Source organism: Pogoniulus pusillus, chromosome 3, assembly GCF_015220805.1.
Source record: "Pogoniulus pusillus isolate bPogPus1 chromosome 3, bPogPus1.pri, whole genome shotgun sequence".
Classification (NCBI taxonomy): Eukaryota; Metazoa; Chordata; class Aves; order Piciformes; family Lybiidae; genus Pogoniulus; species Pogoniulus pusillus.
The window spans coordinates 28,113,158-28,132,804 of NC_087266.1; the positions used below are offsets into that span (position 1 = coordinate 28,113,158).

The 19,647-nt window shown below is 37.9% G+C and overlaps 1 protein-coding gene across 2 annotated transcripts in view; it reads right to left on the reverse strand.

The window, feature by feature from the left end:
- Nucleotides 1-19,647, reverse strand: part of POSTN (periostin) — a 39,574-nt gene that overhangs the window by 11,663 nt on the left and 8,264 nt on the right. The window contains exons 3-17 of one of the 2 annotated variants that reach the window (XM_064173354.1): nt 19,086-19,150; nt 17,658-17,815; nt 16,701-16,865; nt 15,609-15,755; nt 13,960-14,101; nt 12,657-12,869; nt 12,380-12,514; nt 11,169-11,317; nt 10,510-10,646; nt 9,529-9,659; nt 6,274-6,404; nt 6,019-6,121; nt 5,240-5,307; nt 4,587-4,632; nt 1,382-1,429 (exon numbers count right to left, since the gene is read on the reverse strand). In XM_064173354.1, the coding sequence (XP_064029424.1) occupies nt 1,382-1,429; nt 4,587-4,632; nt 5,240-5,307; nt 6,019-6,121; nt 6,274-6,404; nt 9,529-9,659; nt 10,510-10,646; nt 11,169-11,317; nt 12,380-12,514; nt 12,657-12,869; nt 13,960-14,101; nt 15,609-15,755; nt 16,701-16,865; nt 17,658-17,815; nt 19,086-19,150 (1,838 nt within the window). The remainder of the gene's footprint in view (nt 1-1,381; nt 1,430-4,586; nt 4,633-5,239; nt 5,308-6,018; nt 6,122-6,273; nt 6,405-9,528; nt 9,660-10,509; nt 10,647-11,168; nt 11,318-12,379; nt 12,515-12,656; nt 12,870-13,959; nt 14,102-15,608; nt 15,756-16,700; nt 16,866-17,657; nt 17,816-19,085; nt 19,151-19,647) is intronic. The other variant, XM_064173364.1, reaches the window with a different exon arrangement.

Sequence of the window (19,647 nt, forward strand, 5' to 3'; positions counted from 1 at the left end):
TTTGAAAGTCTTTGCTTGTTGGGTTTTTTTGTTTGCTGGTTTAGGGGTGTTGATTTGTTGTTTTGGGATTGTATTTCACTATTATTTATTCTACCAAGATTTGGCCACTGGTCACCTATCTTAAAGAAAAAAAAATATAGAGAGTCTTCAGAGGTCAGCTGGAATGGCTGCAAGGATATCTGTCAACATTAAGGATTACAATTCTTTGAGTTTCATGGGAGAGACCATCTTTATTTCCATGGCCAAATACTGATCATCATTTAACAATAAATTTTCAATGTGTGCCTGATGTTATCTGCTGAAAGCAGTAGAATTCAATCTAACGAATACCATTTAGTAGTAACAAATGCAAGCATATATTTTTTCATTTGGTTTTACAACGGACAATGATTGCACACATTAGAATTTAGAGATAAGTATACATGATATTTGCTGCAAATGAGATGGTATCATAACATCGTAATGATGACCAATTATAATAGAGGTCTCTTCACATGAATTTTATATAGCTGAATGATCAATTGCTTTTAAAGAAAAATTCCAACAAGCCTAGCTGATAAAATCAATAAATAGTTTGAAGAAACAATATTGCAAGATTAATTCATGTGCCTGTGGTTTAAATTTAGAGGCATTTTTGCATGTCAAGAATCCCTTAAATGAAGACTGGGAAACAAAAATCAGCATATATGCTAGGTAGTGTCTAATTCTAAATGGGGTGAAGCACAGAGAAGCTGCTGAAAACACAAGCTCATGTCACTCCTGCTGCGAGAAAGTCCTCCCAGGAGTAATGATTAAACAGTCTGGGTAAAGTTTTTGCAATTATTTTTAATTGCCTTTCTCCTCAGTTGAGCTCAAATGGATTCTCCCTGAGCATTTTTATTTCAGGTGGAAACTGGAACTCATTAGCAGTGAACCTTGGCTAATTAAACTAATTGAAGTTTTATTTAAGTTATAAATGAATCACAGGTAATATTGATAGTCCCAATCCAACTTGTTCTCTTTAGTCTCACTACTAATCTTTAAGTCATGCTTTTGCCTGAAGAAAATCTGTCAGATATTGGTATTTAGAACTGATTGAAAACTGGGAAAAATAACTTTTCTTTGAAGTACAAAACCCAAATCTACTTAATTTTTGGAAAATGCTCATAGAAAAAAGAGAAAATCTACTTGGGGAAGACAATTGTGGAAAATCTTTTTATACAAAAATGTTTCAACCAGTTCTAATTGCAATATTTGTATCTTTGCTTTTCCAGCAAAGTGCTGAATATCCTGGAGTTAAGTAAAAAAAAAATCATCCTGTTAAACAAATACAGACAATATATATTTTGTATATGTGTACAAACATATACAGAAATATATATGCACTAAGCATCTCATTTACCTTCTTTGCTGATGATGGGCTGGACATTGCTTTCAATTATGTTAATTTCTGAAAGTATAGAAAATGGACTATAAAGCACATCCCATTCTCACAGGTTCTTTATAGCAATGATCAGTTTGGTTTGGTATGGTCATAATGGTGAGGATAAAATCACAGATAGTAAATAGATGGAAAAGTAACTGCAATATGGATTTTGGTTTTAATTACTAAATACTGCTGTACACAAGTCACCTGGATACAGATTCTGTTGGCATGCCTTTGTGCCTTATGAGATCCATGATAACGTAAGGTACATAATAACATCTGCTCATACAATTTCATGTTTAAAGATTTGCTCAGTTCCTGGATGTAGCTTTAATTAAAATCTTACTTTTTTCTTTCCACTGGGGAGCTGACTTTGTAAACAGAGGAAACTGACATTCCAAACTTTTCATACACTCGACAGATTGTCAGAGAGCATGACTGTGATGCCCTTGGGAGATCAAGCTGTCCCTTCACATGTAAAACAAACCCAAGTATTTATTGAATATCTCTGAAAGATCATTATTAGACTCATACCCATTCACTGGTAGAGAAGCCTTTAGTGGTAGAGTTCCCAGCCTTCTATTCCTGCATTCAACTAAGTCAACATCTTTCTTGATGCCTGATATTGATCTCCCTAGCTTCAGTTTACAGGCATTGCTACTTGTGCTGCTGTCACTGGTTGCAGGATTTAGAATCATAGAGTATTTTCAGTTAGAAGGAACTTAAAAGGATCACTGAGTTCAACTCACGTCTCCTCCCAGGACTATCTAAAAAGAAGCCATATGACTAAGAGCACTGCTCAGACGGAACTGTACTCTTGACAGGCTTAGTGCTATGACCCTGGGGATCCTGTTCCAGTGACCAAACACACTTAGTGAAGACCTTTTTCCTAATGTCCAGTCTGAAATTTCCCTGATGCAGCTTCATGTCATCATTAGCAAAGCCTTTGACACTGTTTCCCACAGCATCCTTCTGGAAGAACTATCTGCTTATGGCTTGGATGGGTGAGACAATTCACTGGGTTAAGAGTTGGCTGGATGGTAGTGAATGGAGTTTAATCCAATTGGCAGCCAGTTACTTGTGATGTTCCCTAGGGCTCAGTACTGGGGCCAATTCCTTTTAATATCTTTATCAATGACCTGGATGAGAAAATTGAGTTCACTCTTGGTAAGTTTGAAGATAACACTAAATTGGGTGGGAGTGTTGATCTGCTGGATGACAAGAAGGCTCTGCAAAGAGATCTGTACAGGCTGGATTAATGGACCAAAGTAAGTTGTACGAGATTTAACAAAACCTATAACTGGGTCCTGCACTTGGGTCACAGCAACCCTAGGTGACATTACAGGATTGGGAGAAAGTGGCTGAAAAGTTTTCTGTCAGAAAAGGTCCTGGGGGTTGACCTCCACCTGCACAAGAGCCAACAATGTGGCCATCAGAAATGGGGAAGTGGCTGAAGTGACTGTGTTCCTGTACTTGACACTGGTGAGGCCACACTTCAAATGCTGAGTTCAGATTTGGGTCCCTCACTGCAAGAAGGTCACTGTGTTTCTGGTGTGTGTACAGAGAAGGTCAAAGCTGGTGAAGGGTCTGGATAACAAGTCTTACAAGGAACACATGAGGGAACTGGGATTGTTTAAACTGGAGTGGAGACCTCATTACTCTCTACAACTCCCTGAAAGGACGGGGGTCAGTGTCTTCTCTCTAGTATTAGGTGATAGGAGGAGAGGAAATGGGCTGAAATTGTGCCAGGGGAGGTTTAGACTGGATATTAGGAAACATTTCTTTAAAGAGCAGTCAGCCATTGGAATGCATTACTTAAGGAAGTGGTGGAGTCACCATCTCTGGAGGTCGCATTGGGGTGCTGAAGAAATGTGTGGAGATGGCACTTCAGGACGTGTATGTGTGGCCATGATGGTGTTAGATCAGTGGTTGTACTCTATGATCTTAGAGGTATTTTCCAACAAAAACAATTCTATGATTCTATGATTTCCTTGTATCCTAAATGCTCAAAGAGGAGATCAACACACGCTTCACTGAACTCCTTCAAGAAGTTGTAGTTTGCGACAAGGTCGACCCTCAACATTCTCTTCTTCAAGTAAAACAAAACATGCAATTTCAGCCACACCTAGTAATTCTTGACCTTGAGATCTTCCACAGTCTTGATTGTCCTCCTTTGGAGACAATCTAATAAACTCATGTCCTTGTACTGAGGTACCTAAAACTACACACAGTGCTCCAGGTGGGGTTGTACCAGTACAATGCAGAGTGGGAGAATCACCTCTGTCAAACAGCTGGCTATGCTGTGCTGCATGCACCCCAGTACATTTCTGGCCCTTTTGGCTCTCAGGGCGCACTGCTGAATCATATCTATATTGTTGGGAATTTGGAAAATCCCATTGTAACTTCAATGCTTCCACTCTCGAAAGTCTGATGTAATGGTCTTCCTTTCTACTGAGAAACATAGGTAGAATCCTACAGACATTTAATCATCTGCTTAAATGCCTATTCCTTCACAATCCAAAGCTTCACCTGAATCTTTGTCTTTCAACACTTTGCTTCAACAGGTTGGAAACTAAATGCAAACCCTGAGAAAGGCTTTGAGAGACAGAAAAAGGTTCCTTTTTCACTGTAACTGCCTAAAGAGAAAATGGTCAGAACAGCTACCTCCTGTACAAGCTTCAAATTTGCACGTGTAAGAAACAAGTGGAACAGGCACACATTTATGGGAAAAAAAAAAGCATCTCAGTGCAGAGTTTGGTCCATGCTATGTTGTGGAGAGTCAGTGTGGTACAATGCTACGTTGTGGAGAGTCAGTGTGGTACAATGCTACATGTTAGAGAGAGAGGCAGTACAACTCTGCTGTGCACCAAGCACTGAACTTTGGCTAAAATATGAAACCCAATCTTTTCCATATGTATTTTTCCTACCCCAAGGAGTCTGAATAGCTAACTTACTTCAGGGTTGCTTTCTTGTTACACATCTGGAAAGGGAAAAAACACATACAGTAGCACAACAGCCAGAAACATTCTGAGTCTTTCTTCCTGTGTTTCATTGGCACATCTTACTTTCCCAGAAATTACTTTCATTTTGATTGGAAAAAAAAGTTGAAGTCTGGAACTGGCAACCTTTAAAAAAAAAACCCAATCTCAAATCCATCTGGAAGTATTTTAAACTAACTTACTGTAAAATGTCAGTGGAATCTCTTTGAAGGTACTGTCACGAACAAACTACAAATACAGAAAAAGAATGTTAAAATTTAAAAGGAAGAGGCATTTGTCTCCTAGTTTCCTAATGAGCGTGGGTAGGATTCACTACCTAATTTACCTAAAAGTTAGGCTGTGCTATTAGCCTAGGTCCTGTCATTAACTGTTAGAGGAGAATGTAAACTCAAGAGGATAGCTGAGATAGACAAGGATGGGGTTTTTTTTTTTTTGTTTTTGTTTTGTTTTGTTTTCTCTACACAGTGGGGCTAGTGGGTTTAATGACATAGCATTTTAACCACTCAGTATTTCTTTCAAAGAAGGATAGTCTCAAGGACTTAGAAGCAATTTATTTTGCTGGAAGGATTATGCATAAAAGTACAAAAGAGCAAATTTTGGCCAGTTCACGTTGGAGTTATCCAAATGTAAATATACTCCAACTATTTGGTGTTGAAAAGCAAAATCCATTGAGTGTAATGTATCATTCATGATTATATTAGTTTAGCTGGGAACTTTCAATATGTTGCCTTCTGAAGAAACAAAGAGAGTGAGCAGAAAAATACTTATGAATAATTACATAAATGGATTCACATATTCTGCCAAAATGATGAAGGGATTGTTATTTTAAGCATACCTTAATTTGAATGTACTTAATCAATTTCTTCAGAATTGTGAGTAGCTGATCATTTCCAACAGGCAAATCTGACAAAAGAAATAAGCATATATGAGGAAGCATGTGTTCGTGTTCTTTTTATTTTCATTTAGAGTCATCAGGAGATGTAATCACTCTTAAACACTCACACAAATGTGCATTTGTATATATATATGTTCTTCTATATAAGTGGAAAATAGTCTACAACATCTTGTCTTCCAAGTATGTGACTTTTACAGAATTTCACAGGAACACAGAATGTTAAAGGTTGGAAAGGACCTCAAAAGATCATCCAGTCCAACTCTCCTGCCAGAGCAGGATCACCTTTACCAGATCACACAGAATTGCATCCAGTTGAGTTTTGAATATGTCCAGAAGTGGAGAATTCACAACCCCCCTGGGCAGCCTGTTCCAGTGTTTCATCACCCTCACAGTGAAAAAAAATGTTTCCTCATGTTTGCATGGTGCTTCCTATAACTCAGCTTCCACCCACTGTCCCTTGTCCTGTCATTGGGCATCACTGAGCAGAGCCTGGCTCCCTCCTCTTGGCCCTCACTCTTCAGATGTTTATAAATATTAATGAGGTCAAAGAGTTGCTGCTGTTTCAAGTATGGTTCTTCCACAAAATGAGTAGTGGTAAATAATCTGTTTCTCATGCAACATAGAAATTGTCTCTTTTAAATGAATTAACTTTTTAAAGTTATTACACCTATGTAACAGATTCAGAAAAGCGAGTACAAATTCCATGAACTAACACTCACCTGCTGGATACAAGAGTTTATCGATAACATGAATGACACCATTGGTTGCCATGAGATCAGGTTCTCTTGATTTCAGTTCATTAACTAGAACAGTATCATTCACCTGGTAAAAGATGACAATAGAACAAAAGTTTGCAGGGTCATTAAAAACCAACCACAGACCCTAGCAAAACATGCAGAGAAATACATTCCACTGTGTAATGTCAAATTCTTGTTAGAAGGCTGTATTAGGGAAACTTCTTTTAAACACTTAACTGTTTTCAAGTAGAGTTTCCCTCCTTGAATGGTTTTAAGAATGTTTGTCACGCCAGGCTCAAAGCCGCTTCCAATGAAAACTCCTTGTATCAAGTGGTAAAGAAGAATATTCCTGAGAGCATTTTTGTCTCCTATTTAAAAAGAAAAGTAGAAGTATTAATTAAATGGTAATGGATAGTTCCTTCTGGCAATTCTAAGTATTCACACAAGCTTGAGGCAGAATTAAACATAGAAATGAAACTACCATGAACACATACATTGTAAATCTGTTAAAATGATGTTTTAAAGGGAAAAAAAAATCCTGACCAAAATGCCCTCAGAACATAATCTTAAAGATTATGTGGGAACCTCTGTACAGAATGATAGAAAAGTAAGCTATATTTCCTATTTTTCTTTATTATCTTATTTGCCTGTAACACCCCCCCCCCCCCCCCTCCTTTTACTGGCCAACAGTTGCAAGATCACTAAACATTCTACAGTATTAAATTTTATCAAGCTGCTAGATAAACTCCAACCTTAACACTGTTGGAATTAAAGGGAACCACATCTAACAATGAATACAATTAATTATTCTTTTGTGAGTCATCTTGAGAAGACAGAGAATAAGTCACTTTATATACACTTATCTCCTGTCTGGAGGAGGAAGTTGTTATTTACTTAAGGCAGAAAAAGAGCCATTCTGAGTGCTGGTTTTGTAATTTCTTACACACAACAGGCAGCTTGGAGAAGATGGGAAAGAGGCAAACCCCTCTATATTTCAAAGTTTGACATTCCTATTTGGGAAGAAAAAGGGGAAAAACACCCAACATTTGCAAGACTGTCTTAAAACTAAATGGACTCTGGAGCCCAATTTAATTTCCTAATAAGAATCTCTGTTGCTCTGGGCCCACGATGGTTCAGAGCTGTAGGATGGGCTGTTGTAATACCCAAAACCTATCTGGGAGACAGGGTACCAGCTAGAGCAGTTTAAAACACATTACATGGAATATCAGCCATTCTATTATGAATTTTACACACTTCTACTTCCAATTATGCACTGATATTGCTTGTTCCTAAAGTTTCAGTCTTGATGAAAATGCAATGGAAATACTGTACACAAAGCCCTGTGAAAAGCAGAATGGAAAATACAAATGTATTCTTAATACCAGAAATAATAAAAAATAATGTGGCCTTGGATACAACGTCAAGTTGTAAACTGAAGACAAAAAATGGAGCTGACAAAATAACTATGCAGTCCAGTAAAAACAGAACAATGGCACTCATCCAGTTACATTAGTTCGTAGTCTTGAGGCAATCCTTGTTTGATTTTATAGTTATCTAATGTTAGTCATTTAGGCTATCAGTTAATTTACTGTTATTCTCTAGAGACAAACCAAACCACACTAGAAGGTAATTTAAACCACAATCGTAACTTTAAATGACTAAAGAAATAAGTCAGATTCATTGTGTCTCAATGAGCTAAAGGCTGTATAGAGCCGGGGTTGCATCTTTATCAATGTTCTGAGCCAGACTCTTTGAAGTCATTAAGGATTCATGGAATTTGGCATCATGTCTTCAGACTTTGATCTGAAAAGTGCAGGAATGGAAAATGTGACAGATGTTTTGGATGTGGGATTCAAGGCAATCACTCCTCCTGCACTTGTGTGCAGGCCAGATTCATAGTACTCTCAAATAAACTAAAAATACTTATAGTGTTGTGGACACAGTCTCCTGCTTGAGTGGGAAATTCTGCAGATTTGAAGTACTCATTGTGCATTTATTTTCATATGGAAATAAAGCATGGCATTAAAGAAATTATTTTTAATTCTTGTTAAAAATCTACAAAAAATTCCAGAATTTTAAGATAGAAAGGAGATACATAAATTGGTATTTAGAAGTAGATATTTAAATATTTCACATGTAGAGCACAGGAGAAATCACTGCAAGGAGGCAGAGAAGAGAGGAAAGAAAGGAAAAGCAATGCACCTGTTCAATGTCTTTATTGATGATCTGGACAAGGGGATTGAGTCCAGCATCAGTAAGTTTGCAGATGACATGAAGCTAGGAGCAGGTGCCAATCTGGTGGAGGGTAGGAGAGCCCTGCAGAGGGATCTAGACAGGCTGAATGGGTGGGTGGAGGCCAATGGGATGAGACTTAACAAGATCAAGTGCAGGGTTCTACACTTTGGCCACAACAACAGCACTACAGGCTGGGGACAGAGTGGCTGGAGAGCAGTCAGACAGAGAGGGACCCAGGGGTACTGGTAGACAGTAGACTGAACATGAGCCAGCAGTGTGCCCAGGTGGCCAAGAGAGCCAGTGGCATCCTGGCCTGCATCAAGACCAGTTTAGCTCGTAGGACAAGGGAGGTTATTCTTCCCCTGTACTCAACACTGGTCAAGCCACACCTTGAGTACTGTGTCCAGTTCTGGGCTCTTCAATTCGAGAGAGATATTGAGACACTGTAACGTGTCCAGAGAAGGGCGATAAAGCTGGTGAGAGGCCTGGAACACAGACCCTATGAGGAGAGGCTGAGGGAGCTGGGGTTGTTTAGCCTGGAGAAGAGGAGGCTCAGGGGTGACCTCATTGCTGTCTACAACTACCTGAAGGGCGGCTGTAGCCAGGTGGAGGTCAGTCTCTTCTCTCAGGTTACCAGTAACAGAACAAGGGGACACAGTCTCAAATTGTGCTGGGGGAGGTATAGGCTGGATGTTAGGAGGAAGTTCTTCCCAGAGAGAGTGATTTGCCATTGGAATGGGCTGCCCAGGGAGGTAGTGGAGTAGCCATTCCTGGAGGTGTTCAAGAAAAGACTGGATGAAGCAATTAGTGCCATGGTATAGTTGATTGGCTGGGGCTGGGTGATAGGTTGGACTGGATGATCTTGGAGGTCTCTTCCAACCTGGTTGATTCTATGATTCTGTGATCTTTAAATGCAATGGACACAACCAGGAAAAAAAAAAGTGACAGAAGAGCCTCTTTATTTTGAAAAATCTATTGCAAATTTGGATGATGAAAAGTTGAAGCTAATCAAATGGATGCCTTTTAGCCTGGAAAGTTGGAGTAATGTAATGACAATTTAAATTTAAAATCAGAATGGATCCTTTTTGCAAAAAAAAAAAAATTCTCTATCACCCCAGAAAGAACTAACTTAGGCATGTTCTGTGACCTGCTGTATACAAAAGTTAAACTCTTTTATCAATGTTTTGCATAAAAAATATGGTAGTCATCTTTTCCATTGACTTTTGCTTATGTTTCTAGTTTTGTTATCTTACTTACTTATCAATACATTCTTATCTTCATCAGTCAGACCTTTAAAGGCATCATTAGTTGGAACAAAGAGAGTCCATTCTCCAGGCTGTGACAGAACATCATCTAAATCTGCAGCTTTCACCAAACTCAGGAAAATGCTGTTGACAACAAACAGACAAAGGACTGATATACTCTGATGAACTGCAGGAGCTATACTGGAATCTAGGTACTTAGTACCCTCATTTGTGATAAAGCATCAATCATTAAATAATCGCACTAGTTCCAACAAATAAATACAATGGAGAAGGGAAATGAGAGGAAAACAAACAAAGAAACAAACAAACAAAAAACAAACACACCAAAAAAGCCAGCCTTAGGAGTAAGACTGAGGGAGATTTGAGGGGGAAAAAAATTGGAAGTCCGGATTAGAATAGAACATATCAGATAAAAGCTGCACAACTCAAATAAATGAAGGATGCCAAGAAAAGGATGCTCTCTCTAGATATATTAAGATACTTGGCAGAAAGAAGACAGAAATATGTGGTGAAAGGTTATGCAATCATGGTGCACACATATGGAATTTTACTACTCATTATTAAAGCCACAGACTGCTGCATTCATAGTTTTGAATGTATCATCTGATCCCTTCTATCCTTTTACTCCTCTCATTCTGATGTCTTACTCCTATGCGTTGTATATGACAATTCTAGCAGAAGATCTGGGAGCCCTTTCTGCATACAGTTGGAGGAGAAACTTTTTTTTTTTAATTGCTCCTTCTCCCCATTTGGTGGGGTCTTTTGGTGGTTGTTTGGGGTTGGGTTTTTTTTTTGTTTTTTTTTTTTTTTTGTGTGTGTGTGTGTGTGTGTGTGTGTGTGTGTTAAGAGAAAATAGCCTGACCTCCTTACCCTCCAAAATGCAACAATTGACAATTATTTCTCAGACCAGCTGTACTGTATATACAGTTATTCTTTGCAGGAAAATATCAGTGATGTCAAAACTGCTCCTCACCTAAAACGTTTGTCATTTCTCAGCATTTCATGCAAAGTCTTCTCTGCAGGATTGATGATCTGTCTGAAGACATGAATAAAACCATTCCTTCCTTCTTTGCTTCCTCTGACCATGCATGAATTTTCAACACACACAGCCTGAATAAGAGAAAGAAGTGTAGATATTCACATACTTAAACACATTTGATAAAATTAAATGGATGCATACTTCCCAGACTCCAAAATTCAGAAATATTGTTCATATATATTTCTTAAAGTCAGATTGTGAATTCTTGCAGGAAATCTAGTAGCACTTGAGAAAGCAAAAGGAGCAAAGTCTGTAGTAAATTATAATATGGTGTAAATATTTCCAAACCTGATTTTTTTTGTTTCCCTTGAGATATTCTTAATTAGTTCCAAAACCAAACATTAAAAAGCAATTAATCAAGTGCCAAATCTAGAATCCTGTTTCATTTTCCCAAAGTGTCTTCCATGCAAACTAAATTCCAATTGATAATGATCAGATTTTCATTTTTTTCTTAGCTTAAAACCTTAAAGATTTTTGCTAGACATTCATAACGGTAAATATTTCAGGTTTCATTCAGCTTTGTCTTTTATTCTTTCATGACACTTCATTTTTGTAGTTAGGATACATAGAGTTAGAAAGATCTATTGACTTACTGTGCGATACACAAAGACTCTAAGTGTTTTTCCTCCAATTGTCTCCAGCTCTTGTCCATTGTATAGTTCATTGAGCCCAACTTTCACTTTTATAATATGATTCTGCAGGATCGTTCTAAGAAGGCGTTGATCCATCCTTAAGGTGTCATCTACAAAGCCATTTAGATATTTGTATGCAGTGATATACATAGTGATTTTACATTCAAATGAAGTTAACTGTGGGTGCATCTTGATAAAAAAACTAACAAAACAAAACAACCCCTAAAAAACCAAACATGGAAATATAGACTCTTTCTTTGAGTTACAGGCTGGATGGATCTATGTATAGAGAAAATGAAGTATTTTCTGTAAATTGCAGTTCCTTAAAGACAGGCACAAAATTTTGACATAGACCTGATTAATTAGTGTAAATACTTCAACATGATTTATGTGTGGGCCTGCTCCATCTTCTGATTTACTACTGTTTGGCTTACAATCTTTGTTTTTTACACACGGCCCTTAAAACCTTGCAAAATTTGTTTCTGTGGTGACAACACTCAGATTCTTAGGGAAAGGGCAGGATGCCCATAGAATCATAGAATCAACCAGGTTGGAAGAGACCTCCAAGATCAGCCAGTCCAACCTAGCACCCAGCCCTATCCAGTCAACTAGACCATGGCACTAAGTGCCTCATCCAGTCTTTTCTTGAAGACCTCAAGGGACGGTGCCTCTACCACCTCCCTGGGCAGCCCATTCCAATGCCAATCACTCTCTCTGGGAAGAACTTCCTCCTAACATCCAGCCTATGCCTACCCCGGCACAACTTGAGACTGTGTCCCCTTGTTCTATTGCTGGTTGTCTGGAAAAAGAGGCCACCCCCCACCTGGCTACAATGTTCCTTCAGGTAGTTGTAGTCAGTAATAAGATCACCCCTGAGCCTCCTCTTCTCCAGGCTAAACAACCTCAGCTCCCTCAGCCTCTCCTCATAGGGTTTGTGTTCCAGGCCTCTCACCGGCTTTATTGCCCTTCTCTGGACACATTCCAAGATCTGTGCAGTATGCTGGTTAGAATTGTTTGGTCTCTCTGTGTGATATGTATTTTGTAAAGATTAAATATCTCTATTTCTCTATGGGTATAGTCTCTTGATACTCTACTGAGGCTTAGTTGAAAATTGTCTCCTTGGCATATATTCTTGTTTGACATTCAGAACACAATATTTTAAGGCGGCTAACCTGAGAAAGCACCATTGAGGGGTACCAGGAGTGTGTATTGGCCTTCTGGTCTTAAAGAAGATCTCAGTCCTAGCTGTGCCACCAGGTCTGTAAAAGTAGTCTGCTGGGCACCTCCAAGCTCAAAGACTTGCTTGGCTGTATATAAAAGGATAAGACAAGGTATTTTAAGACACAGTTATTCATTTTCCTGATTGAGATTCTTTGTGATTATTCATAACAATACATTTGATGGATTCTAGGCAAGATTACAGAAAACTCCTCAGAAAACATCACTGACCGGAATCAGGAATAAGCACTTGATCAATGAGATGTATTACACCATTGCTTGTCACAATATCTTTGCGTTTCACCATCTTCACTCCATTCACAGTCAGACTTTCACCATCACAACCAATTTCGACTGTGTTTCCTTCCAAGGTTTCATACACAGCTCCACCTGTGATGGCTTCAGAGCACTGAAGAGTATTTAAAATATGGAACTTTACAAGAGCTGCAGAGAAAGAAGCAGAAAATTCATATACAGGTGTTTGGACACATATATATACAGTTTGCACAGATGTATGGGATAACTCATTACATCTACCTAATTTTTAGTTTGATAGTTCATTTAGCACATTCACTTATTTACATCATAGCTCTTTAATGAAAATTAATTATGTCAGAATTGATACTACAGACCTCTAAACAACTGGCTATTCTGCAATACAGTGTATAACTTAGTGACTTCAGATGGCATGCTTCAAATGGAGTACAAAAATCTATAGGCTATGCAAAGTTATCCCCAGATTTGTATTTCATTATGTCTTTCTCTGCAAGAAAGATTCAATATATTATCCTCTGTGGACACCAAAACAATAATTCCTGAAAATAAACTGAAAAAAAATTTACTGAAAAAGCCATGATACAAATGCTGTGTTATTTCAGGGTTGTGTTTTTAGTCATTATCTCACATTAGACTTAGCCTAGATCCCTCTTTTCAACATTCTGCATTGGAATACTACACAGAGACCTAATCAGGCTATAATGAAATGACAGAGAACTTGTTTAGTGCAGTAGAGCTCATAAACAAGAAAAGAAATGTAGCTTTTAATTTCTTAATAGACCATTACATTACTGTTACGTTCACCTTAACTGATTCAGTTCATTAATTCTGTTGTCAATGACGAGAAACAGCGCTGATGCTATAGTTCTGTAGAATATATAAGTGCAGCTCATCTTGGAGAGCAGAACTTGCCTTTTTCAAGATCATACTCTATCATATGAAAAAGCTGTCTGTGGGAAAACTATGACAGCCTTTCACATTCAGATTCTCCTGCATTTGTAGAGGCAAGAATATGTATTGGAACTATGCAGTTGAGCTATTAGAAATATCACTGTGTTTCCATTTTCATAGTTCTCTTTAAACTGTTTCACAAACTGAGTTTTCAGTTAATTTGAATCCCTAGGTGACAGGAAAAATCAGACAGATTAAATAATTCCTCTTTTATCTATGAAAGTACAGGGGCTTAGTTTCAGAGATACTAGGGTCACACAGTTTTGACCTCCTGTCTACTCATCTGTATTTCTCATTTACCGCATACCTTCAGAAGCCACTTTGTCACCCATGATCCTTTCCAAAATTCCCCTTGGAAGTCTCTCAAAAGCTTCATTAGTAGGAGCAAAGAGTGTATAATGACCAGGCTTTCCAAGAATATCCAAGACATCTGATGTAATGGCAGCAGCCTAGAAAATAAATTTGGGGTCTAATGCTAGGTATTTAAAATATCACCAAGGGCCCACAGGAAATGTCATATTAGAATCTCAGGGCTGGTTTTGTTTAATGGTTTCATTAGCACATTTCGTTTTGGTCTCAAAGTCACTGAAGTAATATGAAGTCCAGAGGCCCCCACACAGGAATAAGCAGGTGTATGTGCTATAAACAGAGACCTCCGCCTTTGAAAAGTCAGAATGGTAGAGAACAATGTGATACAGGTTAAAGGACAACAAGAACGATGCTAGCATGTATGCTGGAAAACAGCAGGGCTTTTGTATGTAGATTTAGAGAGGTATGCAACATAAAAGGAATAGATAAGACCTTTTCTAGAATCAGGTGAAATAGAAGGCTCACAAGAAGGAATGCACAGGAAAAAACATAAATATGGTTTCTTTTTCGATTGGAAGCTGGAAAGGGTTGGGTTTCATACTCTATTTTTTAAAGGTGTTAAATAATGTATTTTCCTACAACTATTATGGACTTAAGGGATTCAGAGGTTTGATTTTCCCCCCACCTTTATGCCTTTAAAATATATTTTTAAATATACATATGTATATATAGAATCATAGAATCATAGAATCAACCAGGTTGGAAGAGACCTCCAAGATCATCGAGTCCAACCTATCACCCAGCCCTAGCCAGTCAACTAGACCATGGCACTGAGTGCCTCATCCAGTCTTTTCTTGAAGACCCCCAGGGACGGTGCCTCCACCACCTCCCTGGGCAGCCCATTCCATATAGAGAGAGTAGTGACAACAGTGATTTGCAAAACCATAGCATGTTTTTTAAATGCATGCATCATGAAATCCTGTTAACTAAGCAGCCATATTCTAGAAGGAGAAATTAGAAAAAAACCTGTTTTCTCTCTGCAAGAAAGAACATTCCAATATGTATCTGTTGGCTTTCTGAAACTTGCTGTGAGTCAGATTCTGGAATTTATTTATCTATTTTACCATTTTCTAGGATACATTTTGAAATTATTCTTGTTTATCTACCACCAGACACTGTAACTTATGCTCATATGCTTTATTATGTAGAGGGATACATTCTGTCCTACTGATGTGGTCTTATTTCGTAGAAATCGTAGATCACAGAATCAGCCAGGTTGGAAGAGACCTCCAGGACCATCCAGTCCAATCTATCACCCATCCCTGCCCAATCAACTACACCATGGAACTAAGTGCTTCATCCAGGCTTTTCTTGAACACCTCCAGGGACGACAACTCTACTATCTCCCTGGGCAGCCCATTCCATGAAAGAGCAGAAGCAGACTCTTGCGTATGCTTCTTTTTATATTGCTAGATTCGCAGCACTAGCAGGAGTTAAATTAATTTATCTCTGTCTCTTGCTGAGCTAATCCTTCTTCCTTCAAGGTATCATGCACACATAGGGAAAATAAAAAAAAAAAGGAAGAAGAAAAAAAAAAAAGGAAGAAGAAAAAAAATCAGAGAAACATTTTCATTTTTGTTCACTTACTCTAAAGGATGAAAGATCATCCTCAACTTCAATGAAATCTTGAATGGTATTTCCAACAGCAGTCAGGACACGATCAATGACATGAACAACACCATTGGTAGCAATCTGGTTGCCATGGATGATCCTGGCACAGTTAACAGTAACAACCTAGATTTGAAGAACCGACCAGTAAAAGAGTGAACGTTAATTTGATCATCTACTTTGAATCTGATTCTTAGAAATCAGTGGAGTATCTACTATGCATTATGCATTTACTGCTGTGCTTTCAGGTTTTAACTTTTCAGTAAAAAAATGTAGTATTTGAAACACTGTCTAAGCTTCTGGAAAGCTAGCATCAGATTTATTCAGGTTACATTGATTTCGTATTCCTGCTTTATTTTCTTTTGCAATTATTCAGATTTGTCTTCCAATTTAATACAGTGACTGTTGGGGTTTTACTGGTGTAAACTGTAGTCTAACAAACATTTTGATTTAAGGCAACACAGACAACTGACTTGACTGGGAGGTTTCAAGCAGTTTTTTTCTTTTTGCAGTCAAATAATCGATGTGTGTTCAGTATGATCTTGAATTCTTCTGCCTTGCAGCCCAGTACAAATAAAAGATCTGGTTTACTATTAGAATCATAGAATCAACCAGGTTGGAAGAAACCTCCAAGCTCATCCAGTCCAACCTATTACCCAGCCTTATCCAATCAACTAGACCATGGCACTAAATGCCTTATTCAGTCTTTTCTTGAACACTTTCAGGGATGGCGACATTAAGATTAATAGTAGGTTTTAGTCTCAGATTTATTACGATCCTATGTTTTGTCCACAAAACCCTTTGTCTTTCAGGAAGAAAGTTCATTCTCATCTGCACTTTGGTTTCTAAACAGTAAATAAAACATATCTGTTACTTCATTCTTGGTCATTAGACTACAGGCAGACTAAATTTCTTCAAGAGAAATTGTGTTTATTTTTGTCAATGGCAACTGACTTGCTAGATTTTAAAGTTTCTATAACCCCTTTTCTTAGCTATAGAAGGGAAAAAGGAAAAGACTTATTGCTACAACCAAATAATTATATTAGGAAAAGAGAAAGAGGATAGGCTTACCCCATTAGGGTAATGGTTAATCAGCAATTTCTGGCCGTTGTACATAGACACCAAAGTCATGCCATTCTTAAGATCTTTCGTCAACATACGCTTGTTTAGCATGTGGTGGTGGAGAGCATTATACAGTTCAATATTTACATTGTGAACCAAGTTCCTGTGAATCTCCTGAAAAAGGCATTTAATTAATTTGAAATTAATTGGAAAGATGCATATATTGCTTTACATTAACATATGCTTTCAAGTATACAACAATGGATATTTTCTCTTAGGAGGCACATCTGGGATATCAGTCAGATTGTACTTAAATGTTGCTTGTCTGATTTGCTTACAGGTGAAAGACAAGAAGTTTCACCAAAGACAAGTCATTGACTCAATAGTTAAATAAACAGATTATTAAAGGAAGGACACCTGAATAACTGACAAATTATAATTATACTCTACATTACACAAGTGCTGAAATTCCTGTCAGTTTCCTCAAAAGTATGCCAACAAAGGTATGTCATGCAAGTAATTAAATGAGAAACATTTATAGCTGATTAATATTTCTGAAGATCACACAGTATCACAGTATCACAGTATCACCAAAGTTGGAAGAGACCTCATAGATCATCAAGTTCAACACTTTACCACAGAGCTCAAGGCTAGACCATGGCACCAAGCGCCACGTCCAATCTTGCCTTGAACAGCCCCAGGGATGGCGACTCCACCACCTCCCCAGGCAGCCCATTCCAGTATCCAATGACTCTCTCAGTGAAGAACTTTCTCCTCACCTCAAGCCTAAAAGATATTTCAGACTCTCTGGCTTTAGCAATTTATGTTAAACATGCAAATTATTTTATTATTTCTTGTGTAATATTTTTTTCTCAGCTACCTTATCATAGCCTAGCTGTTGCTATTAAAGCAGCATTAGCTGAAAGAGAAACACACTAAGACATGTGCACACACACACACACTTACCTCATTTAATTGCTCCCAGGCTTCATTGCTTGGTGCAAAGAAAGTAAATGATCCTCTTCCCTCAATCTCTTCTCTCAGCTTCGATATGTCAGAATACTGCTGTGTGGAAGTAGCTCCCACAATACCAAGTGTACCATATACATGATCAATAGGAGCAACTAAAATAAACATGAGATAAGAACACTGTAAACTTTGTCACCATTCAGTTTCTCACAATCAAGCCTATTTTCCCCTTTGGTTTGAACAGTATCAATGCCTTTCTGAAATGGTTAAAAGTCAACATTGAAAAATATTGTTTGAATTAAAATTCCATTGTCAGCGTACAAAAAAAAAAAAATTCCAAATCCACATGCTTATTTATTTTTTGCTTAATGAAATATCAGGGCCAAACAAGCCCAAATATTGTAGTGTTTTATTTAGAAGAGTTGCCTTGATTTTTGTCAACTCAGCCTGAAATAAGAGGCTACTATTGAGGTCAGCAGTAAATTCCTCCATCTATAATTACAAAACTTTCCATGGAGTGGGTCTCATTTGCTCTTGGTGAACCAGGATTATTCCTGTGAGGCCTCTTGCTCTTCTTCCAGTGTGTCGTTTGAGCATATGTTGATTCATCCAGAAAGTAAGAACATCCATACTCTAAGTTAAAACACTGTTACATGAGAACAGGCTTCATCTCTCCTAATTCTAGGCATCCAGATGAGGCATCTGCATGTGATCTAGTTGTTCTTGTCACTTGTTTTTTGTTTTTGTCATAGAGAACAAAGAGCAGTTCTAGAGTGTGGCTGACCTCATTCTAATGCAAACAGCAGAAGTGAGACTTACTCATATGGACAAACTGAACTTTGTTTTATATATTCCTATTACTGGATATAAAAGGACTAGCTCAGATAAAAGCATCTGAAATCATGAAATATATATTCCTTTTTCAAATTACTCTTCCCTGCTGCAATTAGTTTTATTTATGCAAAATAGAACAACACAAATAGGAAAAAAAATCAAGTATTCTTATCTTCATTTTCACTCTTCAGTTTATTTAAGCCCATTCTCTCAGTAAATAAGATTCAAGCATTCTCAGGAAAAGGAACAAACAGAACTTAGATATGTCGCATCTCATGTCTTGGCTTTCTGAAACCTTGAGTGTGTGTGAGGTTATCCTGAAATGTGATGGGAAGAGGAAGAAAAGTTCCTCTTTGGCTGCTTTGGGGAATGTAGTCACTATTGTTCCTCTCCAGTTCAGCTACTGGAAGGATCTGATCAAATTCAGTGCAGGCTGATTTTTAATTGTGCTGGCCGTATGCAAATGGAGTTTCATATTTTCAGGCAGTAACTCTTTAAAAGGAGTACTCATTTCTCAAGATGATCTTTAAAGTGTGTAGTGTTGTAATGCTTCCCATATGTTGACTCATGCATATGAGAACAAGCTTGTACCTGCAGGACACCCTCTCGTACCATCCATCTTCATGTAGCCAGGACAGCACTCATATAAGATGGTTCTGTGGGATACAGACAAAAGCAATTAAAATAATATGCAGGAAATTTATATACTAATTTTATCTGAATTTAGTTTAGGAACAAGTTCTTTACAATGAGGGTACTGGAACACTGGAACAGGTTGCTCAAGGAGGTGGCTGAGGCTCCATTCCTGAAGATATTCAAGGTGAGGCTTAACAGGGTTCTGGGCCTCCTGATCAAGTTGAGGATGCCCCTACTTACTGCAGAGAGGATTGGACCAGATGACATTTAGAAGTCCCTTCCAACCCAGACCATTCTATGATTCTATGAGAGCACATCAGTTTTTCATGGAAGACCATGAAGAAGCTCAGGAACGAGATTAATGAGAATTAATTAAAAACACACATAAACCAAGTTGTAGAGAAGTTATCAGTGTATCATCAATGCATACATAAAATTTAGCAATATCAAAGACGAGGAATTGTTACATATTGATGTCAATAAAACACTCTTGAATCCATTTGAGATCTACATAGCA